The sequence below is a fragment of the Aristolochia californica genome, unplaced genomic scaffold, assembly GCF_029961685.1.
Source record: "Aristolochia californica isolate CCGP_79_NKW_82.1479 unplaced genomic scaffold, dmAriCali1.0.hap1 SCAF_7, whole genome shotgun sequence".
Classification (NCBI taxonomy): Eukaryota; Viridiplantae; Streptophyta; class Magnoliopsida; order Piperales; family Aristolochiaceae; genus Aristolochia; species Aristolochia californica.
The window spans coordinates 8,092,681-8,118,831 of NW_027182268.1; the positions used below are offsets into that span (position 1 = coordinate 8,092,681).

General features: G+C 37.7%; 4 protein-coding genes across 8 annotated transcripts; 1 reads left to right on the forward strand and 3 right to left on the reverse strand.

Moving 5' to 3' along the window:
* Nucleotides 1-925: 925 nt before the first annotated feature.
* On the forward strand, nucleotides 926-3,454 carry LOC137936244 (large ribosomal subunit protein eL34). The gene is made up of 4 exons (XM_068780814.1): nucleotides 926-1,062; nucleotides 1,349-1,428; nucleotides 2,874-2,983; nucleotides 3,085-3,454. Exons 1-4 carry the CDS (start codon nucleotides 984-986, stop codon nucleotides 3,176-3,178), a joined length of 363 nt encoding a protein of 120 aa, XP_068636915.1. The 5' UTR covers nucleotides 926-983; the 3' UTR covers nucleotides 3,179-3,454.
* Nucleotides 3,455-4,829: 1,375 nt separating this feature from the next.
* On the reverse strand, nucleotides 4,830-13,189 carry LOC137936856 (uncharacterized). Of its 5 annotated transcripts, none has more exons than XM_068781783.1 (12): nucleotides 13,051-13,189; nucleotides 12,895-12,969; nucleotides 7,257-7,349; nucleotides 7,098-7,168; nucleotides 6,969-7,018; nucleotides 6,656-6,729; nucleotides 6,509-6,571; nucleotides 6,030-6,117; nucleotides 5,827-5,889; nucleotides 5,668-5,747; nucleotides 5,520-5,591; nucleotides 4,830-5,220 (listed from the first exon to the last, which is right to left on the reverse strand). In XM_068781783.1, exons 3-12 carry the CDS (start codon nucleotides 7,286-7,288, stop codon nucleotides 5,139-5,141), a joined length of 675 nt encoding a protein of 224 aa, XP_068637884.1. In that variant the 5' UTR covers nucleotides 7,289-7,349; nucleotides 12,895-12,969; nucleotides 13,051-13,189; the 3' UTR covers nucleotides 4,830-5,138. The 5 variants fall into 5 exon arrangements, with proteins under 5 accessions (XP_068637884.1, XP_068637885.1, XP_068637883.1 ...); XM_068781784.1 differs by having other exon boundaries at nucleotides 7,257-7,342; nucleotides 12,895-12,978; XM_068781782.1 differs by having other exon boundaries at nucleotides 12,895-12,978.
* A 1,226-nt stretch (nucleotides 13,190-14,415) lies between these two features.
* Nucleotides 14,416-16,310, reverse strand: LOC137935852 (protein FEZ-like). The gene is made up of 3 exons (XM_068780236.1): nucleotides 16,130-16,310; nucleotides 15,224-15,528; nucleotides 14,416-15,135 (listed from the first exon to the last, which is right to left on the reverse strand). The coding sequence occupies exons 1-3, from the start codon at nucleotides 16,308-16,310 to the stop codon at nucleotides 14,416-14,418; spliced, it is 1,206 nt and encodes a 401-aa protein (XP_068636337.1).
* A 3,802-nt stretch (nucleotides 16,311-20,112) lies between these two features.
* On the reverse strand, nucleotides 20,113-25,974 carry LOC137937006 (probable apyrase 6). The gene is made up of 8 exons (XM_068782018.1): nucleotides 25,237-25,974; nucleotides 24,442-24,554; nucleotides 22,899-23,006; nucleotides 22,556-22,610; nucleotides 22,097-22,273; nucleotides 21,111-21,208; nucleotides 20,736-20,932; nucleotides 20,113-20,615 (listed from the first exon to the last, which is right to left on the reverse strand). Exons 1-8 carry the CDS (start codon nucleotides 25,841-25,843, stop codon nucleotides 20,345-20,347), a joined length of 1,626 nt encoding a protein of 541 aa, XP_068638119.1. The 5' UTR covers nucleotides 25,844-25,974; the 3' UTR covers nucleotides 20,113-20,344.
* Nucleotides 25,975-26,151: the final 177 nt, after the last annotated feature.

Below are 26,151 nucleotides of genomic sequence, written 5' to 3' on the forward strand. Positions count from 1 at the left end.
CCCACTTATGCGGGGACGAAACAAACGAGGGGAGCGGGACTCGAACTTGAGACCACTCTAATACCATGTTACTGACCATTGCGCCAAAAGAGTGATTTATTAGCGAATACACAATATGCATATTAAAGACAAGTCATTCCAACAATAAATTCGTCAATTTAACCAAATTTGTTAGGCCTCCTTCCTATCTCTTGGCTGTTTGTGGGGATGAAGACTCTTCCCTAGCTAACACCACAAAAATGCAAGGAAATTAGGGGCTTTAGACAATGGAACATTTCTTGTCTATAAAAAAAAGTGATGGATTTGGTATGTTAAGGGTATGTTTGGAACCCCTAAAAATAAAATAAAATAAAAATAAAATAACATAAAAGAAAAGAAAATGAGAATTTGATCATTGTTATTCTAAAAATTAGTTAGTGAAAATAATATAATAATCAAATTATTTTTTTCACTAATTTTTTTTTGGAATAATAATGGTCAAATTCTCAATTCCTTTCTTTTATTTACCATGAAGTTCCCCGTAAACCTTAAATGTTGCCATCCTTGTCTATGTGACAAATTGACTATAGGATTTAACTTTTAATTTAATTTTAAATAATTGTAGAGGTGACTTGAAAGTAAATATTAAAAAAACGGAAACAAAAAAATATGTTAAAAAATCTGAATTTTAAAATAAAATAAAAAAATTAATATTTTATTAAAAAGAAGACGCTGGCCCACGAGTCAAAATCTTTGACCGATCGATGGAAGAGTCATCGCTCTTGGATTTGATTTTGCTATGAACCGTGGATCAACGCATCTGGACGGTCAAAAGAGACGCTCTTATGAGCTTTAACCGATCGTATCCGTTAAATCTTGTATATTATAAATCGTTGGATCTAGGGCATCCAAATCTATTTATAAGTACTCTCGCCAGCCCTAAACTGAAGGCCTCTTTTTTCTTCTTCTAGCGAAGCGGCGAGGGGTGGAGAGAGCCAGGAATCATGGTGCAGAGGCTAACTTACAGGAAGCGGCATAGCTATGCCACCAAGTCCAACCAGAACAGGGTTGTAAAAACTCCAGGTATTTCTGCTGTTTGATCACTCTCTGTGATTGTTTTTTTAGTCATCGTGTAGGGCACAAGAATGGAATTTACTGAGTTTGTGTAGCATTTTTTTCCCGTAAGTTGAGACCATTCTCTAGCATTCTGCTTTATTTTTTATATTCTTTATTTTTTTATTTTTATTTTTTTTGTATCAATGGTAGTTTAGTCTGCTTGTTGTCTGCTTGATTTTTCACTTTTTTTCTTCGTTTTTTAGTCCTTTTTTGCTCTTTCCTGATCCTTATCACTTGTTTTGAATGAAAATAGGTGGACGCTTGATCTATCAGACGACAAAGAAGAGGGCAAGCGGTCCGAAGTGCCCCGTTACTGGCAAGAGAATTCAGGGGGTATGTGTATATTTACCTCTGGGTCAATGACTCGAACTATGTTTACTGATTTTGATGAGGTGCATTTTATTTCTTTTGGCGTTTCTTGTCTGTGCTGCGTACTTTTTTGTCTTTTTTAATGATTCGCTGAGCTGCGTTATGTGTAATCTCCATTTTGCCAGGCTTTCTGAGAATTTTTAGAGTTTAGTTTAGGTTTTAGCTCTTTTAGAGTATTCTTATGATTAGAGGTTCTAAATTAAAGTCCGAGATAACAGCTTCTGTTTTGAGGCAATGAATTTCTTTTCTTTTTTATATTGTTAGCTATCATTTAATTAAGGAGGGTGTTAAATTTCATAAGGTGGACATGTTTGGGGAAGAGGAGAACATGAGTGAAGAAAGTAAAGTGAAAGAGAGAGAGAGAGGAAAGAATAATTACAATAGAGGAACTAGAGAAAAGAGACCCTAGAGTTTGATGCTCTTCCCCATGCTCACTGAGCTGTATTTTTAATCGTAATGAGATGTATGCAATGTCAATAATGTCTTGAGGATTACATCTCTCAAAAGAAAAAAAAAGCAGAAAGTAACATACACCAACTTGTTTAATTACAAAGTAATGTTGTCCTATTTACCATAATGTTACACGTGTGAGTGTCTTTTAACAGGGAGAGCTTCATGTATCAAGTTTCTTGGGTAGTTCACCATGCATTTGCTTAGTAAAGTACCTAGTGTTGAATTACCATTCTGTGCAATAAGCTCGATCTCAAATAAGATGTTGATGGACTATTTAGTCTTGTGATGGTTTCTGTTTTTAGTGCTACATCAGCCTTACTATTTCTAAAGGAAAGATACCTATATATGTTACATGTTTTGTAATTATATGAGCTGCTGTGTGTTTAATTAGGGAGGATAACTATGTGGTTGCTCAGCACCAGTTGTATGAATCTGATGTTGTTAATCCTATTTATTAGTGTCATATGAATTGTATTACTTTTGGTTAACCTTGAATTTCAGAATGCATCATCTATTGCATATTTGTCTCATTTTTTGTATGCAATACTCGAGGCTTCAATTACTTCTATAGTACTGTGAAATTTGAACACACACAAAAAAAAAAGAGCAGGTCTTTCTTTTGTCTTATATGCAACTTCATTGTAGCTCTTGGTGGACTTGTCTGTTTGTTTATCTCAATTTTTTTGTACAGTTTGTCTAGAAACTGTTTCTTGATGCCATTAGGCCTCCATGTTTCTTCCTTCTATTTAGGCGATTTGTGACTAAATGTGGGTCTGTCATTACCATGTTTTAACTTCTGTTCATCTGACAAGCTATGTGAAGGCTTGTTTTGTGATAATGAATTTGCTTATTGAGTTTTTTTTTTGTCTCTGTGGGCTTGAACTTTGAAACTTTGGTAATAGTGAAGTTGCAAAGGGGTGGTAATGTGGTACTGATGTTTGTGAGTGTGCTTTCAGATTCCTCACCTAAGACCTACTGAATACAAGAGGTCTAGATTGGCTAGGAACAGAAGAACAGTCAATCGTGCATATGGTGGGGTTCTCTCAGGAAGTGCTGTGAGAGAGAGGTTTGCCTTGCATCAAAGACCGGCTATAACTGTGCCTTAGATCCTTGTTTTTTGAAATATGTTACTCACTTTTTCTTATTTGCTGTTCATGTACTGTGCAGAATTATCCGAGCTTTCTTGGTGGAGGAGCAAAAGATTGTCAAGAAAGTGTTGAAGATTCAGAAGGCCAAGGAGAAGCAAGCTGCCAAAAGCTAATCAGTTTTGAGAAAAAGCTTGAAAAGCTATGGATTTTTTAGTAGATCGCTATGTTTTTTTGACAATGTTAGGGCCGTATTCGATGACACTACCCTCAAGTACCGATCTGTTTTTTCCTTATAATTTTGGAAATACTGTGAGTGCTTTTTTTTAGTGATTGGCAGTATATTTTTGCTTCTTTTTTTCAATAGGTACTCGGTTTTATGATTTGGTTGATCCAAATATATTACTAGACTTAATATATGGATGTGCGATCCGAGTGGACTGTTTTTTTGAGTGCTTGGTCGGATTCAGGCTCCATTTTGTCAATAGACACCCTCTGGATCCATCAGCTGGACACCGAGTTGACTCTCCTAATGCTTTTTGTTAGCAGCGGAGTCTTGAACCAACGACTCTGGTCTGGGGCTGCCCTCGTTTCATAATAACTTCACTCAGCTTTTATTAGAAGCTCGACTTCAAGCTAATGGCCTTCTGTAGGGAGCGTAGCAGCTGCCGCAGCTGTGTTTTTAGTATGTTATTTAGCCGAGATCAAGTGAGAACGAAGATGCGTTCGTTGCGAAGCCAAAGAAAGTAGTTTTGCTTGCTCCAGAAGAGAGGGATACCACTAACCAGCTCTCTTCTCTGCCGCCATGTTTTCATATCCCGCAGATAAAAGAGATTCCCAGTTTAAATTTCGTTTGGAAATTACGAACCCAAAATTCGGAAGATGCTGAAATGATGAGAAATGATCAATTTTAGATGCTCAAAAGGCGGATGAAAAATAGTTCTTCTGTGTGATGTTGTCCAAAACAAGCAATTCTTCTATTCCATTTGTGTTCTCTTTGCTCCTGAAAAACATGTCACAACAAACAGTTAACGGTTCAATGAAAAAGGGTATCAGGCTCAGAGCAGAGTAGATTTAGTATCAGCTTCTGAGACGATCCAAGTATTTGAGAGAAGAAGCGCCCAATATAGTCGGTCTCACAGGAATCGATTTCCGGATTAGAAGATACGACGATAACAGTTTATTTATCAGCCATTTGTAAACAAAACGATCGAAATACAGTTTGGCGCAGAGAACACACTGGTTACTCCTGAACTGACAAAAACGTAAAAAGAAAATTGATCACTCTTTAGAAAATTTACGCTCAATTTCTCTCAATTGCCGAATAAAAGCTACCAATCTGTCATTATCTGGAGCCTCTCCTTCACCACGGAATGCTCTTTCATCACTGTCAACCACCTGAACACCAACGGATTCTTCTGTGGATCGAACACATTGATCCCAGTGGCCTCCTCAAAAGCTTCGTGGTCGCAACAGTGTGATCCGAGTACTATGTCGAGAAATCCTGACTTCTCACCATGGAAGCAAGTGTCCAGCCCGAGAAAACGCCCTCCGAGTCCTTTCTCCAGCAGACGTAGTCTCTCAATCCTTTCATCCCTGGCCACTTCTAGTTCTTCATCCCTGGCCACTTCTAGTTCTTCGCCGTCGTATTAAATCCCGAGAAACCTGAGAACCAAGGGAGCAGGTCGGATTGGGAGTTGAACTTGTCCTTTCTGTTTTGAGTAAATCTTGCCCCAACTTACTCCGTGTCCATCACTGAATTCAGGCTGAAATGATGTGACTCAATCGATCCGACCTGAATTCTGAAGAACCCCAGCAGAAGGAAAATGGGGAAGCAACATAGTATGAAGCCTAACTTTATTAATCGAGAGCATTGGTGGACCTTGAAAATGAACAATCCAAGGCGATTCAGTTATGTTCAGACATGGATTTAACTTCACTTGGTCTGAACTATTATAGTCTAGAAAGAAAAAGTAATATAAAGCTACTTCTGGTGCAGATCAGAAAGGTGAAATAAGAGCACTAATTTTAGATGGTTCTGGCTTTTACATGCACATACCAAGGGGCTCATAAGCTGCTCCAAGTCAAGTGAACTACAATTGATGTGGCACATTTATAAACCTTACATGAAGATATTTACATGTCCATCTCATTGAATATGTCTCCATCGTCGTCTCCATCAATCATCTCATCAAGAAAACCATCAGCCGCCAAGTTGCTGAAAACCGACAAGAGTATATGTAAAAAACAAAACAAAATATAATCAACTTTCATCGTTTGAAAATAAGTTACGGTTGAATGCTTTAGAGTCAATGAACTGGAAACAGCATAGATGTGGAACTAACAATCTCCACACAATCATTTGCCTGACCTGGTTTTGCTGGCATATCAGTAATTGTTAATGGAGGATTTATGGCATTTCCCGTATCAAATGGCCAAAAGATGGATTCTATGACAACAAATGGTAATGTGACAAATATCAAACAAATGACAACACCATAACAAACAAATGTGCACCTTAGACAGCAACAGCGGAAACTGACTACTCGTTTGAGCTTTCGATTATAGAAGAAGAAATGGAATGACCATCTGTATGGAATTATAAATCTATGAGTGAAACTGAGCCAGTATAACAAAACCATATAAAGATCCCGAGGTTTCTTACATGGCTCCCTTCTCCACAAAAGGATCTTCTTCAGTATCTGGATTGAAACTGTAAATTTCACACTCTGCCAGCTTTACAACCTGCACAAGCAGATTTAATAAGCTTCAAAAACTACAACTGCTAATCACTCATCATCAAGAAGATAATGAATATATTTACCTCATCAATAGCTTTTGAGATGCTATCAAAGAGGGAGCAGTCATCACGTACCAAAGACCATTCCTGAAGTCCATTTATACACTTACATTTCATATTCAAAAGACGAATGGAATTAAAAAGTTCAGAGTGATGCGGCATTCAAGCCCAATTGACACAGCATACCTTGCTGCTTCAATAAAATGTTGAATATAAAGAAAACACACCTTTGCTGCCTCAAACAAGTAAGTGTCAAATATCTGCTTGAAACCATCCCATTCTTCATCTCTGAAGAGAGCGTGGGCTTGCACAGGTCTGCTCAATTGATACATGCAGGCATTGTTTTGTCAGATAAAAATCTTTTAAAATACCATGGTAATTCTATTGTTTATAATCATAATATATAATGTCTTAAAAACATTTAACAAGATGTGCATAAAAACAGGATATAAATGTCTAAGAAAATTACCAACTGGAAGGGTGACTTAGCAGGGAAATGGAGAGACTTGAACTCTCAGCTCCTTTAAGAGCAACAGTTCAAAGAACCGTCTGTCAATCCTTTTGACAACATTCCCGTTTGTGGTAAGAGAGAATCAATAACGGGTTGCCAGGTCGCCAAAAAGCTGACATTGACATTACCCAAAATCCTTCTTCCCAGTAAGTTATGGTAAGTAATAGACAATCATATAACAGTACCAGGAGATACCTGAAGTCGTAGTCTGGATACATGTGACTCAGAGTGAGAACCAAGTAAATCAAAGTCTTCCGGCTGGTCAACAGAAAAGAGAGATATAAACACAAAAAGGACAATGAAACAGAAAATAGACCCTTACTTCGATTAAACATAGACAACCTTGATCTGCTAGATAAGAAGTCAGTTGAAGGCGAGGAATCACTTTCTGATGATTGACCAAGGTAGTTAAGAATCTGAAAAAGGAAAGGACAATTAATCAAACTTGAGATACACAAGCCTCAGTGGACACTACACAACCAAAAATGCATAGATAATAAACTATTTGATGTATAAACTACTGGCCACTGATTTCCTAATTTGGTAGCCTGTGGCCACACGTTTAAACTGAACATATCACGAAGTGCATGTGTTCTGTAGCACAATGAATATGAAAAACTGTTCTGGTAGTTTTTCTTAATAGCCCCGCGATTACCTCATGCTCTAAACTTAGAGACAATTTCCTATCCGCTCCTACATGTTTGCCTGCATTATACCAGCAGCTTGTGAATCTCTGGAACTTGGCAGCAACAAAATTTTCTATCACATTAATCCATGAACTTACAAGAGTAGGCTTCCAGGTTTCCTTTGAGGGTACATTCTCCAAGATTCATGTGACTCAAGAAGTAGTTTATGCTGAAAAAATAGCATATAGCGTTGAATCAGTGGTAAGAACACAGTCTCCACTCTCAGGAAGACAAATGACATTAGTCCACAGAGGTACCTCTCAAAAGGCGTGTATTCCAAGAACTTCATGGCGTCTTCCAAATAGGCAGCAAGTTCTTAACGTATCGTGTCTCCAATAAGAACCTATTTCCTTCCAAAATCAAGCATAAGAGCAATTCAAGCTATATACAAACAAAGACTAAATTCGGAATGCCAAACAATAAAGAGAGCATCTTGTTTTCCTTAATATGCGCAAAGATAAAAAAAAAAGAAGCACCCAGCAACTGCAAGTTCAGAATTTCACAAACAAGAAACCATTCTCAACCATAGAGAGAACTATTAGGGTGTAAATATTGTATTTTAGAGTTTGTTAGACTTGTACAGGTGTCATTTGTTCATTGCTTGTACAGTTGTAGACAGTTTTTTCTTCCCTGCTATTTATATCAGCTTTTTCCCTCTTTTGTAAAATAGATCGATGAATCAATGAAGATAATTTTCTTCTTCTCTCTTCTTCTTGACTCTTTTTCTTCTTGAGCTTAATATGGTATCAGAGCAGATTTGATCCGCTGAAACTTTGCTTGCTTTCTTCTTTCTTCGTTGATTGTTCTTGTTCTCTTCGATATGGCAACTCCTCCATCGACGAGTGATTCTAATTTTGGGATTGTACCAATTCGAATCGTTCTGCCATTTAAGAACCTTCGAATCTTTACTATCTTCATCATTCTGATAGCCCTGGGCAAGTTCTTGTCTCGCAGCTGCTCACTAGTGAGAATTATACCAATTGGAGTCGTGCGATGTTAATTGCCCTATTTGTGGCAACTCCTCCATCGACGAGTGATTCTAATTTTGGAGATTGTACCAATTCGAATCGTTCTGCCATTTAAGAACCTTCGAATCTTTACTATCTTCATCATTCTGATAGCCCTGGGCAAGTTCTTGTCTCGCAGCTGCTCACTAGTGAGAATTATATCAATTGGAGTCGTGCGATGTTAATTGCCCTATTTGTGAAGAACAAATTGGGATTTGTCGATGGTTCCATTCCTGAACCTCAAAGTACTGATGCTAATTTGTTCAACTACTGGATTCGCAATAATAATATTGTTATATCTTAGATCTTGAATTTGGTTTCAAAGGAAATTTCTGCCAGTATTATTTTTGCTGTTTCTGCCCGAGAGATTTGGCTAGATCTGAGGGATCGTTTTCAACAGAGGAACGGACCTAGAATTTTTCAGCTTAAACGTGAATTGATGAATTTGTGTCAAGAACAGAGTTCTGTTAGCATTTACTTCACAAAGCTGAAAACTATATGGGAAGAACTGAGTAATTACCGTCCTAATTGTTCTTGTGGAAAGTGCTCTTGTGGTGGAGTTAAAAATCTTAACGATCATCATCAAATGGAGTACATAATGTCCTTCTTAATGGGACTTGATAACTCTTTCTCCCAAGTTCATGGTCAGTTGCTTCTCATGGATCCGATGCCTCCTATTAATCGTGTTTTTTTTCTGATTGTTCAAGAGGAACAACAACAGAGGACTAATCCTTCCTCTGATTCGAGCAATCCTACTAGCCCAATGGCCTTTGCTGTTAAAACAAATGCTGCTAAATCTGGTGGATCAGGTTCTCAAAATTCTCAGAATTTCACTTCCAGTGCTTCCAAGAATCAGAAAAGAGACAGGCCTTATTGCACGCATTGCAAGATTCATGGACATATTATGGATTGTTGCTACAAGATCCATGGATATCCTCCTGGATATAAATTCAGATCCAACAACAATTCTAATGTTGCTGCTCATCGAGTTTCTACTTTTGATGATAGAATAGATTAGTCTAATTCTTTTGGAGGTTTTGTTCAGAATCTGAACTCCAATCAATATCAGCAACTAATATCCATGCTTTCTACACATTTAAGTAGCTCAACAAAGGTCACCAATGCTCCTGATCCTTCTCAAATCAATTGCATCGCAGGTATTTGCTTTTCTGTGTCTTTGAGTCCTCTAATTTGATCCAATAATTTTTGGATCGTAGACTTAGGAGCTACTCGACATATTTGTTCACAAGCCAATGCTTTTGTTTCCTTGCATTCTATTCATCACATTACAGTTACTTTGCCAAATCATTCTCAGATTTTGGTCCATTTTGCTGGTGATGTTAAACTGCATTCTGACTTTGTGCTTAAAGATGTATTGTTTGTCCCTCAATTAAAATTCAACTTGATCTCAGTCAGTGCTATAGTTACTGGATCTGGCCTTACAGTAAGTTTCCTTCATTACTGCTTTGTTATCTAGGATCTTTCCACCAAGAGGATGATTGGCAAGGGTGACAAAGTCCAAGATTTCTATGTTCTTAATGTTCAATATTTGAATTCTATTTCCAATGCCTTTGTCAATAATGTTTCTGTACATATTTGGCATAATAGGCTTGGACACATTTCTTTTAAGAGACTTGATTCTTTGAAAGATCAGTTGAAATGTGATGTGACGAGATTACATAAGTCAGATCCTTGTTATATTTGTCCTCTTGCTAAGCAAAGAAGGCTGTCTTTTGAATCCAATAATCATTTATCCAAATTTCCTTTTGATCTTGTGCACTGTGATATTTGGGGGCCATATCAAACTGTTTCTTATACTGGTCATCGATTTTTCTTGATTCTTGTTGATGATTGTACTCGATTTACTTTGGTTTATCTGTTGAGGAATAAATCTGATGCTGTCTCTGTGATACCGAAGTTTTTCAACATGGTTTCCACTCAATTTAATGCCACAATCAAGGTTTTTCGATCTGATAATGCACCTGAGTTATCTTTTGCTGAGTTTTTCCAAGATAAGGGAGTTTTGCATCAGTTTTCGTGTGTTGAAAGGCCTCAGCAAAACTTGGTTGTGGAGCGAAAACATCAACATCTATTGAATGTGGCTCAGTCATTGTTTTTTCAATCCAGGATTCCAGTTTCTTTTTGGACCGATTGTGTTCTTACTGCGGCTTTCTTGATTAACATAACTCCTCCTCTTTTGTGGCACAACACACCTTTTCCTTTGCTATACAAAGTAGCTCCTGATTATACTCTTTTTCGAGTTTTTGGCTGTTTAGCATTTGTTTCCACCTTAACGGTTCATCGAACCAAGTTCCAACCTCGTGCTTGAGTTTGTGCTTTTCTTGGTTATCCGGCTGGTGTGAAAGGTTATAAGTTCTATGATGTGGAGACCAAACAAGTTTTTCTTTCACGAGATGCAGTGTTCCATGAGGAAGTGTTTCCTTTTCATGCTATTACAAGTTTAGATCAAGTTACTGATCCATTTCCAGATTTGGTTCTGCCCCATTCTTCATTACAAGCTCATTTTATTCCAAATCTTGCTTCTTCACATGTTCATGATCCACCTGCTACTTCTGATGTTCTAGCTGATCTTCCCATTAATTGTCCTGATGCTAATTCCCCTATTGTTTCTTCATCGGGTCCTTCTTATTCTGGTGTTGTTTCTACTTCAGCAACTACTATTCCAGCTATTGTTCCTTCTACATCTGGTAGTGCTGTTCTTCGAAAATCTACCAGAGTGATTCATCAACCTAATTACTTGAGGGATTTTCACTGCAATTTACTTGCTGGTTCTTCTACTCATGCTTCAACTTCCACATCTTATCCAATCTCTAACTACATCGCTTATCATGGCCTTTCTGGTTCACCCAAACAGTTTGTGCTCAGTGTATCCTCTCAGGTTGAGCCTCAATACTATCACCAAACAGTGAAGTTTCTTGAATGGAGATTGGCTATGCATGAAGAGTTGAAAGCTATGGAAGCAAACAACACCTGGACCGTCACTTCTCTTCTTCACCATTGGATGTAAATGGATTTACAAGATCAAGCTTAAATCGGATGGGTCTATTGAGCGACATAAGGCTCATTTGGTAGCTAAAGGCTATACACAACAACAAGGTTTGGACTTTGCTGAAACTTTTTCTCCAGTAGCAAAATTAGTAACTGTGAAGGTTCTTCTTGCTCTTGCTGCCTCACATAATGGACATCTATCCCAACTTGATGTCAACAACGCCTTTTTAAATGGTGATCTTTTTGAGGAAATCTATATGGATCTCCCCTGTCGGCTTATCTTAGACAGGGAGAGTCCTCTGCATCTCAAAACAACTAGTATGCAAGCTTCACAAGTCAATTTATGGTCTCAAGCAAGCTTTGAGGCAATGGTATTCAAAATTTTCTCAAGTTTTGATCAAGTTTGGCTTTCTTCAGTCAAAATCTGATTACTCTCTCTTCACAAAAGGTCATGGATCCTCTTTTGTTGCTCTTCTAGTCTATGTGGATGATATCATCCTTACTACTCCTTCATCTCAAGCTATTGCTGAGCTCAAACAGTTTCTGCATACACAATTTAAACTCAATGATCTTGGTTGTCTCAAGCACTTTCTTGGTCTTGAGATTGCTCAGTCCAAACAAGGTATTGTGCTTTCTCAATGCCATTACTCCTTACAATTACTTGAGGACACAGGTTCCTTGGCTTGTAAACCAACTGTTGTTCCAATGAATCCAAAACTTCGTTTAACTACCATTGAAGGTGAACTGCTTCCTGATATAACACACTATCAGCGGCTTGTTGGGAAACTTCTGTATCTCACTTTATCTCGCCCAGATATTACTTTTGCAGTTCACAAGCTTACTCAATTCTTGGCTCAACCCCAACTCCCTCATCTCAAGGTAGTGCATCACCTGCTTCGTTATCTCAAGAAAAGTCCTGGTCAAGGGTTGTTGTTTTCTTCTAATTCTTCCTTGCAACTACGAGCTTACTCTGATGCTTGTGCTCCAGTTCGTTTGAACGCTTTTTCTGATGTTGATTGGGGATCATGCCCTAATTCTCGACGCTCTACTATAGATTTTTGCATCTTTATTGGTGACTCTTTAGTCTCTTGGAAAGCCAAAAAGCAGACCACCGTCTCTCGATTCTCAGCTGAGGCTGAGTATAAAACTCTTTCCTCTACTACCAGTGAGCTTATTTGGTTGCAGCAACTTCTTAAAGATTTTCAAGTCAAGGTTGATTTTCCTGCTTTGCTATATTGTGACAATCAAGCTGCGATACATATTGCTTCTAATCCAACATTTCATGAGCGAACTAAGCATATCGAGATAGATTGCCATTTTGTTCGTGAAAGAGTTACTTCGGGAGTTCTCAAATTGTTTCCCATTCGATCTCAATATCAATTGGCTGACATGTTTACTAAACCTCTCCCTTCTACTCAGTTTTTTTCTTTGTTGTCCAAGATGGCTGTAAAGGACATTTAGAAGCCAACTTGAGGGGGAGTATTAGGGTGTAAATATTGTATTTTAGAGTTTGTTAGACTTGTACAGGTGTCATTTGTTCATTGCTTGTACAGCTGTAGACAGTTTTTTCTCTCTGCTATTTATATCAGTTTTTTCCCTCTTTTGTAAAACAGTTCAATGAATCAATGAAGATATTTTTCTCTCTTCTTCTTGAGCTTAATAAGAACCTAGCAGACATTAATCTGCAGCACATCTCTCAAAATTGTAAAGAGTAAAAAGTGGTCCACTTTATGCAAAAACAATTCAAAAAAACACAAAAAAAGAGATAAATACGAAACTTTTTAAATTCAAAAAAGTAAATTGAAAAAACCGAACGATTTCAACAACCTACCAACACAGCACGACCGATACAATAACCAAAAGAAATAAGCCAATTCACCTCATAGAAAACGAATTTTTTCCAGATCCAAAACGGAAGATGCTCCCGTGCGACTCAGAAAACCTTTTCCTCCTCCTTTTCAACCTAACCTCCAACATGTTCATGACAAGAAACGATTTTGAACGGGAAACGAAGCGACAAGAATTTACCACGGACCTGATTGGGTTGAATCTCCGCAGTGAGAGGAGAGTTGTCGGCCACAGAGAAGAATTTGCAACTCGTGGAAACGGATTTCTCGGCGTCTGAGAGGAGTCTCTTCGGAGTTCAAACTTCAGAGAGAAAGTGGATAAGCATTTAAGACATGGCCCCGAAAATATAGGGTGGTATAGTGGGCGAATATTTCGCCACTCGTAGGCGTACGGATCTTGAGATGCGAATCTTCCGTCCTAGTTAGAAATATGAGTCAATAAATACATTTATATCCTCATACTAAGTTAATTTACTCTCAAATCCCACGTCTTACCCCTTGAAAATTAGGAAATTATTTTTACCCCTTTCATAAATTAAAAATTATTTCTTCCATTATATTTAAAAAATTATTAATTTTCCTATACTAAATTATTTAAAAAAATCAAATATTTAATATTTACCTTTTTATTATTTTATAAAAAATATTTTTAATAATTAAAATTTTGAGAAAAATAAGAGGAGAAATTTTATTGTTTCAATTTTTTTGTTCTAGATTTTATTTATGCAGCTATTGCAGTTTTTTTTTATCACACTGGTTTTGGGTCTGGGATGAAGAATCATCATAAAATCTCATGATCCTTGTCATATTTTATTTCCCCTCCTCTTCTCATGCTCTTGTATTTTGAGCCATTTTGGGAACTTCTAGCTCTATTTTCCTCTGTTTCAAATCAGAGAAGTTGAAGGTACACATGCACAAGGATAGGAACTTTAACATTTTCTATGAATTCATAGCTTCCTAATCCTAAACCAAACAAAACCTTCTTTATTTATGAAAACTCAGCTTCCAAAGTCTTGATGTGGCATTCTGGGTGTAAACTGTTGGATAGTTTTTATCATTTTCATATTATTATAAATGGCATATTTATGTGAAGTTTCTCTTAGAGGATGAGAAAATTTGGTTGTGTTTTGGAACATAGAAAGTGGATAGAAAAAAGAGAGAGAGAGAAGTAGAAAAGAAAAAAATCCTTTATTAAGTCATTTATTTGTTTACTGATCAAGGATATCGAGCATCGAAATTGGGCTGTGTTTTGGCTGAGATTTGCTGAAACAAAAAACTATGATTGGTTTCTTGAATGAGAAATTCATGTCGGCCAATGAAAGCCTCCTATTTTTTCATGATATTAAGTAAAGCAGCTTCGATTCCTGCAATCTCGGTGAGGATAGGAAGAAACCCAGTTTGTCAACCAACATATACTCTGTTAGCCTTTCTTTTCACAAACTTAAAACAAGGCAAGATGTACACTGTTACAAAATGAAGAATCATTTCTCCAATCGATTCCCAACTTAAATAAACTGATAGGTTTGGTGTACTATTTGGCTTCAATTTTCAGTTCAAGTATAACACTTATTTGTGGAATAGCTTGTGGACATCTCACTGGGACAGGGAGGAGAGTCCCATTGCAGATTGGGTTTCCATGCATCAGAGAGGTTTGATGTGAGATTGAAAGGAAAACTGATTGTTCTTCTGCTTACCCACTGGTTACTGACATGAGAGCTTTCTGGGGTTTTCGTGAAGCATGTCTCTGCTTCTCCACTGCCCAGATTCCCATTCATTCCTACTGGTAAAGTGACAGCAAAGTTGCTGTTACTCTCCTGCTGGCTTCCAAAGTCTATACTCCCATAGGACTTGCCAACATCACCAAGCACTGAGGGGGAGAGATTCAGAAGCATGGAACTGAAGTCTGCTCCACATTTGGACTGTGCAGGCATGTCAAGGGGGGAGAACAGAAAGGTTGCAGGGATTTCTGTGCTGGAGATAGGATGCAGAGGTAGCTTACAAGTTTGATTGATGGCCTTGTAGGGTGGAATCTCAATAGAAGGAAAACTTGTTGTTGTGCAGCAATGCTGTAAATCATTACAGCTGAAGTGGTTTGCTGATCCAGTTTCACTAGCACAAGAGATGTTTTCTACTGCAAACTGGGTTCCTTGTGTCACCTGTGAAAAGATGTCCCCAGTACTGGTTTCAGGTCCAGGAGACACCCATGAGTGGGAGAGAGCTCTCTGAGCCATGGAGTTGGTCTTCTTGAAGATCCTGCAAATAGCCCATGAATCCTGCATGATAAAGAAGCAAACAGCTTTTAGCAGAAGAAGACTGAAGCAAGCAAAATCTAGTACCAGTAAGAAGCTGAGTTAGGCTTACACTAGCTGGAAGATTTTTATCAATGGGTCTTTTGGGATGTGTTGGGTCTGAAACAGAAGGGAGTCTGAACTCATGCATCATCCAGTCAGTTTTGATCCCTTTGGCAGCTCGGCCCTTGTAGAAGACAAGGGATTTCTTCAGGCCTATGCACTTGGTTCCTTCAGATGAGTAGATGGGTCTGTCAGTTCCTGTAGCTTTCCAGAACCCAGCTCCAGTGACCCTGTTGGGCCTTGCACTGTTGCGATATTTCCTGTCTCGAGGACAGTAGAAATACCATTCTTTTTCTCCAGTTGCCGCCATCTCTTCTAGCAAAAGAGATCGTGCACAAGAAATCTTTGTCAAACTCAGTATCAGAAAAACATTAATAAGAAAGAAGAAAAAAATGATGAAAGTTGTTATTTACTTTTTCTTTGCATAAAAAAGTTACTTTCTGTAACGTCAGCAGCACCAGAGTCAAATCCAGAAGTTTCAGAATGAACAAAGGAATTAAGCAAGAGTTTCTGAATAAAGCTTCCAAAATCTCAGCTTTTGTTCAAACGAAAAACAAGTTTTTTCTCTAGTACTACTATTGCAGGGACCAAAAAAGAGAGACTAGTAAAGTTTAAGCTTCATGAACTGGTACTTTCAAGAAGAAAAAAAAAAAGTTTTCAAAAAATGAATTAAAACATGTCAAACCCAGTACTATTTCACTGTGAACTACAGGCCTCATTTAGCTTCAGAAGAGTTGAAATCTTCACTGCAAGTACTGAAACAACTCTTGAAAAAGTCTCGCTCCGGGAGTCGATTTTATGTCGCTTAAAACCAGGAAAAAAGAAGAAGAAGAAAATATTGACTACCCAGAAGTTGTTTTTCATCCTTGTACATAAGATCAAAACAAAGTCATGAACTGAGCTTGAGATTGCTTACTTGGAAGATCCCATGGATCATACTTGTAGATATCAAGCTGTCTAATGAGCTCAATAGACAGTGGCTTCTGGTGAATCTTCCGCTTAAGATAAAACCCAACTAGCTCTTCATCCGTCGGATGAAACCGAAACCCAGGTAGCATTACTTCCTCAATCTTATCCCCATCATTCTTTTCATCCATCTTCTTCGAAATCGCAGACTTTTCCTCTCAAACTCGGCGAGCGTAACCAGACAGATAGCAGAAACCCAGAACCGAGTTTCAGTCTCTCTTTCCACAGCTGGATAGAATCACACGGAAGAATGAAGAAGTGTATGGAAATTTAATGAAGACCCATGAATGAAATGTATGGAACTCTGTGACAGTCGAGCTGTTGAGCAGAACCAGTGCATGAAGTTTAAAAACTTAGTACGCTGCCATTATAAGGTCTGCCCTGAAGGCTCGGCCGATCTTTCGGGGCAATGGAGAGTGTGTTCTTGCGAAGAACGCGGAGAGTTGGGAAGGCTGAAGCCAAGGCCTCTTAATAACACTTGCCAGCAACTCAAGAACAACTACCGAGAAACCAAAGTCAGAGAGCTAACAGGGTTTCACCGAAGACCCTTAACCTTCCTTCCTTCCCAATGAAGAACAGTCGTGGGCTGCTTAAATCCACTGGGAAGGATCTCAAGAGACTACAAATTCAGCAGTTTATTGGGATTTTCAAACCGTTTCCTTTTCACACTTGTCATATTCCGCTCATGGGGGGTTCTCCTTGTTTATCCTCTCAGATACAGACAAAGCAGGCTTCCATGAAATACAGTATATGGTTTTGGAATTTTTTAAGCAATGGGACTGACCCAATTTCCAACAACAAAAAAATTCAAATCAATATTCAATTCCTAAGATTCTCTGCAAATTCCTTCAAACCCCATTTGATCTATTTTCCATATTTCTTATATGGCTTCTCACGATCCAAAAATCCTATTTCATTTTTCTCCTTCTAAACCCTTCTAATCCTCATTCTCTTTCTGATACACACTGATCTGTTCTGACCTGTCAGAGTGAATATTTGGGATCTCATGGAATTTCCTCTTAGTGCCCAAAGAGATTTGCTAAACCTGGGACCATTACCCCTTTGAAGCATATACAAATCCAGTATTTTATTGTACACCCACAAGCCATCTCATCCTAAATACTTCCAATCAGTCTATATCAATATAACTATTTTAAATTGATGTCTCCTTTCAATTTACCCTACCCTTAACAGAATGACTACCCTGTCCTTAAGAGGGCTTGAGGGTTTGCTCATTGCTGCTATATATGTCTAAAATGATGAATATCCATGTGTGAGGCCATGGTCAAATGTTGGTGACCAACTTAAACCTTGGTAATGGTGTCATCTTGGAAGCAAGGGTAGTTTGATTATTCTACTCAAACTTTAGGGTTAACAAGAGAAAAAGACTTGGGGTTTTCTTAGATGTGCTGCTAAATTGTTTTTCCAATTTGCATGACTCTGAAAGTTCAGAGCCACGAAAATGAACTCGAATTCGCCGTCAATATGTGGCTCCAGTTTAAAGCACTAAATGGCCTGTATCTATCAAGCATAGGTGACAAAACACATGATGGGTAAATTGGAGATCTTTCCTAGGTCAAAGAAGAACTTTCAACATGACAACCTAATTCATGGAATTCCCTTTATTTTCCTTGTTTTCTGCAATGTTGGTGAATTCATGGAAGTGAAAGTAAACCAATGATACATATTTAACTAATTCATATTAGTGACTTTGCAAACCATGTCTGCCAAGAGGTGAACAAGTGAAGAACCCACTAATAAATGGGAGGGATACTTGAGTCAAATCCAAGCTTGGGGACTCCAAATTTAGCGAAACTCCCCACATCTAGCCCTCGTTTGAAACCCATCTTGTCTGTTCCTTGACCTTGGGCCTGCCTCATATCTTTCAAGCGTGCAACTTAAGTCAAAAAATAGGTCAAATTCTTCAAACCCAAGCCTCCTTCCTCATTCTGTGTGAACATTAAACTCCCTAAACAAAAACCCATGTTTCCCATGTACAAATCCTTCTTTCTTTTCAGTATTTAACCAAGACCCACTTCGATTAGTTTATCATTAGATAGTTCTAATTGTTTTTTAATGGGTTTTTTAAGGTGTACCAGTCCCCTAGAAAGCGTTTGCATTTCAGCCATGACTGAATGCAATCTTGCATTGTATTCAATGCCAGGGGTGTAAACTTTGACCCCCAAACGTAACCCTTCTTCATTTTCTGAATTTTCTTTTCATGGAAAGACTAAACTTCACTCTTGGACCAAGATCGTATTCATACTTGTGGGCCCATTCTATAGGCGGGTTCTTGCTGCATCAAATCCGTCAGGCAATCCATGCTTCAAAGGTGTTTGAGGAAATTCCTCAAAGGTGATCTCTTCTTCTTTAATACTTTTTTTTTCAAAAATTTCCCCTTCTTATCATATGATATAGCCAACCCACATGACAAACAGACAGTAAATCTAAATACTAGGATCCCTTCACATAGTGCCATGCAAATTTGATCTTGTTTATTAATCATGATTTAATGATCTATTTAAACCTCTTCAAGGTCAGTGTTTAAGAAACACATCATATTTATAATTATGTATTAACTTTATGAGTCTACATCTTCTTCCAAACGTTTAATTTAATACCCAAAGGAGAGGAACCATTATCTCCATAACAATTTTCGATTTTTGTTTGATTGTTGTTGTTTTCTAGTCTATGTGAGCATTAAACATCTCATGTTCCCATGTAACTTTTGTTTTTTCCTTTGTAACTATTCACCACCCAATTCATTAAAAGGTCCTTGATTGAATGCAGCAACAGCCATAGCTATATTATTATTGAGGAGCCCACAAATTTCCCTACATAAAACACAGCCAAGATATGTACTACATGCTTCCAAATCACTCAAACATCCCTGAAATCTCTATCTGTGGATATGATCTGTGAAACCTACCTTGTTTTGTCTCCATTAATGTATATTTGATTTTTATAGTCTGATTCAGTTTGTACTCCCTTCCTTGACAAATTACTGTTTGAAATCTTATCATTGTTCCATGTAAAGACACATGAGAGCTCCAACCTCCAAAAGTAGCCATCTCAACTTATAATAAATATCAATCAAGCTCCTGAGTTATTAATTCTAGGATTTGTTTGTGGCTGAGGCTCATGAATGGGTACAATCCATGAAGGAGACTGGGTGGGCAAATTGCTATTATTAAATGATTGACAAATGATTCTGATTGTGAAGTTTAGGATTTCTGTGGTTAGAGGAATAAGATACACACTAATCCAAATTCATAATCTAACTTGAGAATTGACAATTGTTGATGGGTATAGGATGATAAGAACTCGTTAGAACTCTTCATTATTTTTACAATTGTCGCTTTTGGAAGATTAGTAATTTTTGGGTAATTTCTTTGAGCTTGATGGCTAGGACCGATAATTAGACTTGCTCAATGGATATTAATGATTGATTAGGAAAGCTAACCTGTCTATGGAAACAAGTGTGAAAAGAGCTGTATACATTCTTCCAAATAAAAATAATATCTCCAAATAATCAGTTTCAGGCAAGCATTTCAAACAAGACTTCCACAAATAAAAAAGGAGAACGGGAAACAATGACTTTGCTTGACATGATCAGGAGTTTCGGCAAGAATTTTAGTCACTAAAACCATTTCCCTTTCACATACATGCTGCAAGCACAGTTCTTTCACCATGTTAAAACTAAACCTTACTGCAAACAAATGCTGATAACTTAACCTTCACACCAAGTCTTGTACAAATCCATGTCTTCTTTCTCATCAGCCGTTTCACAATCTTGTTTCTGAGACTCTTTAGTTTCATTTCAGAGATCAATCCCTGTGATCAACCCATTTCGTAACCCTGCAATGTCTAGCAAATCCTTATTCATCCACAGAGAGAGAGAGAGAGAGAGAGAGAGAGACTGCACATGCTTACTGAGAAAAATTGCACTATGAAGATCTCCTCGTTAATATAAAGATTGGCAGTGCCCTCTGCCTGAACTATAGATACAACAGGGCAAGTAGAATTGATATACTGCAGTGGCGAGAAAATTGAATACAGAGCACAACTGCCCGTGAATATGGGATCCAATACACAAGGTTACATTTTTAGGCTAAAAAATCTAAACATAAAAAATTATGTGACTCAACTCTGCAATGAACACCCTTCATCTGTTGACACGAGTAACAATGTAGCGTCCCTTCTCCAGATCATATATAGTCTTCAACTGGGGCTTTCTCCATTTTGATACAGACCACACTGAAAATAGCAGTATTGCAGAAACCACAAAAAGAGACAGCAAGGTAGATGATTCATCGCGAATGATATCCACAATCCGATTTGGGTGTGCTACCCCCATATTTGCTGTTCTCTGCAGCACGAAGGCTCCCAATGCCCAATCAATTGGGATTCCTCCAACCTCGTTTGCAAACTCAATCCTGCATAACAGTGCAACAACAGGAAAATCATAACAATACACACAATAACCACCCTTGGGAATTGATTTCAGCATTTTGAAGCAACGCTATGGTCATGAAACAAGTGAAAGGTGTATATACCTATCATCGTTTAATGCAACTCCAAGGCTGTCATGCAACAAGGCTACAATATACGCTGAAGAAAAACAGTAGTGCATCGGATCTTCTTCTTGAAGATGTTTGTCTTTCCTCCTCTGGTACAGCCTGTCTTGTTCGCAAAATTTCTGCCCAGCCAACATCAGATCGGAAAGAAACGCAGTCGAAGGCAGCCCAAAGAACTATCAAGCAATGGAAAACAAAAAACTCTCAGTAAGAATGGAAGAGCAGATATGGATTTAAAGTGACCGAGAGGAAAAATAAAAGTGAATATGGCTCTTAAAGATTACAAAAGAAAAAGAAACAAAAACTAAATAAAAAAATACAAGCCCATTTTGATTTCTTCAGATTCCGCATCACCTTCGACGTATAGACAAAATTTTCTGTAGCCAAGAATTTGCCTTGTAGCGTTGGTATGAAACTTGATCCTATATGGCAGCGCTGATATGTACACTCATCTGCACAACATGTGGAAGAGAGTCAAGGTTTTTCTTGAATGAGTTAATATGGCATATAAACTTACATACACTGTTGTTATTCTGAGATATCCTGTATTTGTTCTTTCCAAAAGCCTTTCAATGATTAATCAAATAAGAATGCAATGTAAAGTTATGTCTAGGCTTATCCCAAAATTAACTAGTCAGTTTTTTTTTTTTTTTTAATGATGGTGATTTTATTAAGCAAAAGGAGCAAAAAAAAAAAGTTTTTTTTAAATGACGATGATTTTATGGAGAAAGGAAAACAAACAAGAGGCTAGGGAGGGGGAACATTGACAACAAGATGTTGGAGAGAAATCCCAGCTATACAAATATTAGCATTAGATGGGTAAAATGTCCTACAACAAGGTGCTGATGGTTGGCAAGTAAGTCTGCAGTAGCTTGCAGATCTAAGTGTATGGCTCCAAGCAACATTAAGAATCCAGATAATGTTCCTTGCTTCAGTAAGGAGAGGTTCGAGTCTACATAGGGGATCAGATCCATTTTTCATCCAACTAATAACCACAAGATCTTTCCGTGTCATTAATGTATGTGTAATTACCCCCATTAACACTGCCCTTTACACCCAGGTTTAAATAAATGGACAGCAAGACTAAAATAGGGATTCTTCTAAAATAAAAAAAGACTAAAATAGGGACGATGCTCTATTTTAATACCATGTCAAAGTTAGGTTCATGTCCATCCTAAAATGACTAGATGAAATTAGGAAGTCTTTTCCCATAACCAAAGAATTTTTCCTGACATTCACCCATATGGGGTATTCCCACTAATAATTACATGAAGAGCTGAAAGCACATGCACATTAAGAAAACCTAATAAAATAACAAGCCTTTTGGATGTAGTTGCTACCTTTTCCTTTCTGCAAAAGCATCAAAGCAGCAGATCTACACTCTGAGAAGTTACCCGATGCATGGACTGTGACCTGAAGGTTAGCATTGGTAGACTGGTTAATAGGTACCACACTGCTTTGATATCCTCTGGGAATACAAGGATCTTTAGATACTCTCTCTGAGACAGATCGAGTGGCTGCATCAATGAGAACGAAGGATTAAATAATTTTTTTAATATGTCACTGTCATGAGAACAAGACCTATATTAATGTAGTTTCACTATAATTTGGTGGATTCACTTTTATGTTTACAGCTCGTGATAATAAGACTGCATTCAATAATTTGAATGAAGTATTATCTACAACATTTTACTTTTTAAAGCAAATATAGAACAAGGAGAGGCTAGAAATTCATAGAAGCTGATCAAGATAAAAAAGATAAAAGACAACATGAATCAAGAAATAGATGAATAACTTACATAATTTCAGATCTCTTGAGAGAATAGTTTCACGAAGGGAGTCATATGCAACATTCTGCAAAAATCATCAATATAAATCCAATTGACAAATGACATCACTCCTAACATAAGTAAATTAGATCTCTTCTGGTAGATACTCGCAAAACTTCAGACTATGATGATGGCATACACAGATTCATAAATCTTGCTTTTAATTTTCAGCGCTGGAATATGAAAATACTTTGGAGCCAGTATATAGCAAAAAAAACATAAAAAAAATTAATACGACAATGAGTTCTACAGTAACCAAAATGCACAAGTATTGCTATAAAAAAGGGAGAAAATAGTTCATCAAAGAAGTCACCTGACCAAAATCAAGTAGGCTGTGGCTATAAAGATTATAGGTGACTTTGCCAAACTTAACCGTGTGTAAGAATTCAGGGGGCAATGGCTCACTTGAAACAAAGGCTACCTGAAATAATAAGTCATCCAAATATCAGATAATTAATCAATTATGCATGTTTGAACAATAAAATTACAACAGATAATTAATCAATTATGCATGTTTGAACAATAAAATTACAACAGATAATTAATCAATTATGCATGTTTGAATAATAAAATTATAACAGATAATTAATCAATTATGCATGTTTGAATAATAAAATTACAACAGATAAATAATCAACTATGCATGTTTGAATAATAAAATTATATCATGCACGTAATGTTTCCGAATGTTATGGATAATAATCAATTATACATCAGATAACTTATTACTTGATTGGATCATTGCCTGGTTGTATCAGTTGTGCAAGCAAAAACTAGTTCAATGAGGTTGATCAACTGAGAAGACCAGAATGGCACATTAATTCCTCATAAAATAATATGCGACAAAAAAACATAAACTTCATTCAACTTCTTTATTTTTTATTTTTAATCATCAACCCCTCATTTATTTTATATCCTACCCCTTGGATACAACATTTTCACATAGTAAAACAGAAGGATCAAACTGACATCAGATTAGAAGAAGTCAAAAGACCAATTTATCTATTCGCTTCTACTTTCCAACATCAATTATCATGTATAGGCAAGAACAATATCTTGTTTAAGCACCCTAAACCTTACAATTCTATTCTTTTCCTGGAAACCATATAAATCCACATCATGATCAATGTTGTAATTTTTTGTTTCATTGCATATTTTTACAGATTCAATTTATTCTGAAATTGGCACACATTTTATAGATTTATGTTTTCCATTTCCCTGTGCAACATGCACTTAAATGGCAAATCTTGGATCCATGAACTATTCAGATTAAATGATAATGAGTAAAGAAGTAAATAAACGAGAAGGATAAAACTATAGACAATGATGATGAAGGAACAGCAATAAGTGAAGCACATTCATTTCTTCTTTCTTTCTTCTATATTGGTGTCCCTTTTACTGTTGTGTTCCATTCCTTTTTTTTTTCTTCTCTTTTTTCTCTATTAGAGAATACTCTAGAAATTCAATCCACAATTAGCAAAGATTTGCAACTTGATGAGTAGAAGAATTGCAAAATAACGGAGCTTCTCCACAACTTCTTGTCGTTACAGAAGGCTCTTTGTGCAATTTATGATTTCTTTTATTATCCTCTCTCTGTGGGATTTTTTACTCTTTTCTAATCACATAGAATATCACACTACTAAAAAGAAAAAGATAATATGTTCAACCTTGGTGGAAAAATGGAGGAATGAGAGAGTCAGAAGCTGTAAAATACAAATTGATAAAAAGAAAAACTGAAACCCCAATTTGTTGCATTCTTCAGCTTTAACAGGTTAGAAAACCCTTATTATTTTCGGGGGCGACTTATATGGAAAGGATTATCTGATTCAGCCTACACAGCAGACAGGACACTAAACCTGAGCAGAAGCTCCACCAAGTTCAATTATTCCAGTTGTTTGCAGAGGGTCACCTCCAAGTGTACCAAGAGCATAATTTGCAGCAACCCAAGCATAGATACCTTCATCAGCACCTGCATCAATTACATATGATACATTGTTCTGTTAGGATAATTCACTACCGGGCAATGTTTTAAATAATTAAGAGCCTAATGATTAAAAACTCTATGCCATAACTGATCCTCAAACAGCCCAGTCAACATCAATCCAAAAGCAATTATACAGACAACAGTACTTAATTGCTCACATTGCAGTTGAGATCAACGAACTCTAGGATAATCAGAAACAACATTTCAGTAGGTGCAACCGATCCTCCGCATGCTTCAGAGGGGTTTTGCACCCAAAGGTTAGATCTTTCTAAAACTTGCCATGAGGTAACGGAACTGATGAAAATTTGATCCAAATTTCATAACGACTTGACAGTCCAAATAGCATAGTCATGAAATCCAGATCTTAAGCTTTTCTTGCAACATCAGCTCAGAGTCTCGATATAATCGCCGACCATCAGAAAGCTTTTTTTTTTTGTGCTACCAGTGTTGAAAAAATAACAGACAGAGGCAAAACTCCTAATTTCGTGAAAATCTTATTAACTGTTCGATGAAGTAACTGTAAAGGCAAATCCCAAAATTTCCAGAAGTACAGGGCAGATTCTAATAATAATTCACATCTAGAACAAAGGGAAACATAGACAAGCAACAGGCGTTTATCTTTTCGTGGAGAACTAACAAAAAGTTAGAAAGCCCAAATACCACTTACCCATTATCACGGAGGCCCAATCATCTTTAAACCGGAAGCCCGAGGACTTCAATACGCTTCTGCAACATTTCAAAATTCTTTCTTGCACTTCTGCATCCAATCTTCTCAAACCCGCAGTCGCCATAAGCCGAACCTCCGTCTCTCCCCAGTGATTTTTCGAAATTTTCCGCTTCGCAAACTCCAAAAGCTCGTGCAAAGAGATTCTGGAGGACTCTGGATCCTCCGAAAAAGAGGATAAACCCGGATTCACCTTCATACTGGCCCACCCCCCATTCTTCAAATCCAGAACAAGCTTGCCATTATCCTCCACGAAGTGGAACACATGAATTCGAGTTCCGGTGCTTCCACCATCAATAACAATCCCATACCCTTGACTTACGTACGGACGAAAAGCCCCGAAGACGATGTAGACAAGGACGAAGAAAGAGATGGTCACGGCAGCGGCAGATGTGATAATCCACATATTTTTCCGCCCATGCTTCGAGAATGGAGAAAGGAATCGCGGGTAGAGATTGAATTGGAGAGCTCTAGAGCGAGATTGGAGCTTTGATGAGTCCATATTTACGCGTTGATCGAATCCCGGGGAACGGGCGTTCGATCGTCGCATCAAAGCCCCGGATCTCTGAAGAAGAGAACTTTGTTTACAATTGAAAAGGGGATGATCGGAGACGGAGAGGGCTTTAGCAGCGTGTTGCCCTCTCGCTCCCTCTTCTCGCCATTACAGTGATCGTGGAGAGAAGAGGAAAATCTCCTTGCCCTTTCTTCTCTTCTCTACGCCTTTTCATCAGTGGTCCAGTACGGCTGGCTGCCGTTGACCCGAACCTCTCTCATCCGGGCGGGGTCAAGTCTGGTCGGGTCCTGCCCCTCACTACACCGGGGTTAAGTGTCTAATTGAGACCAAGGTGCCCCCTTAAC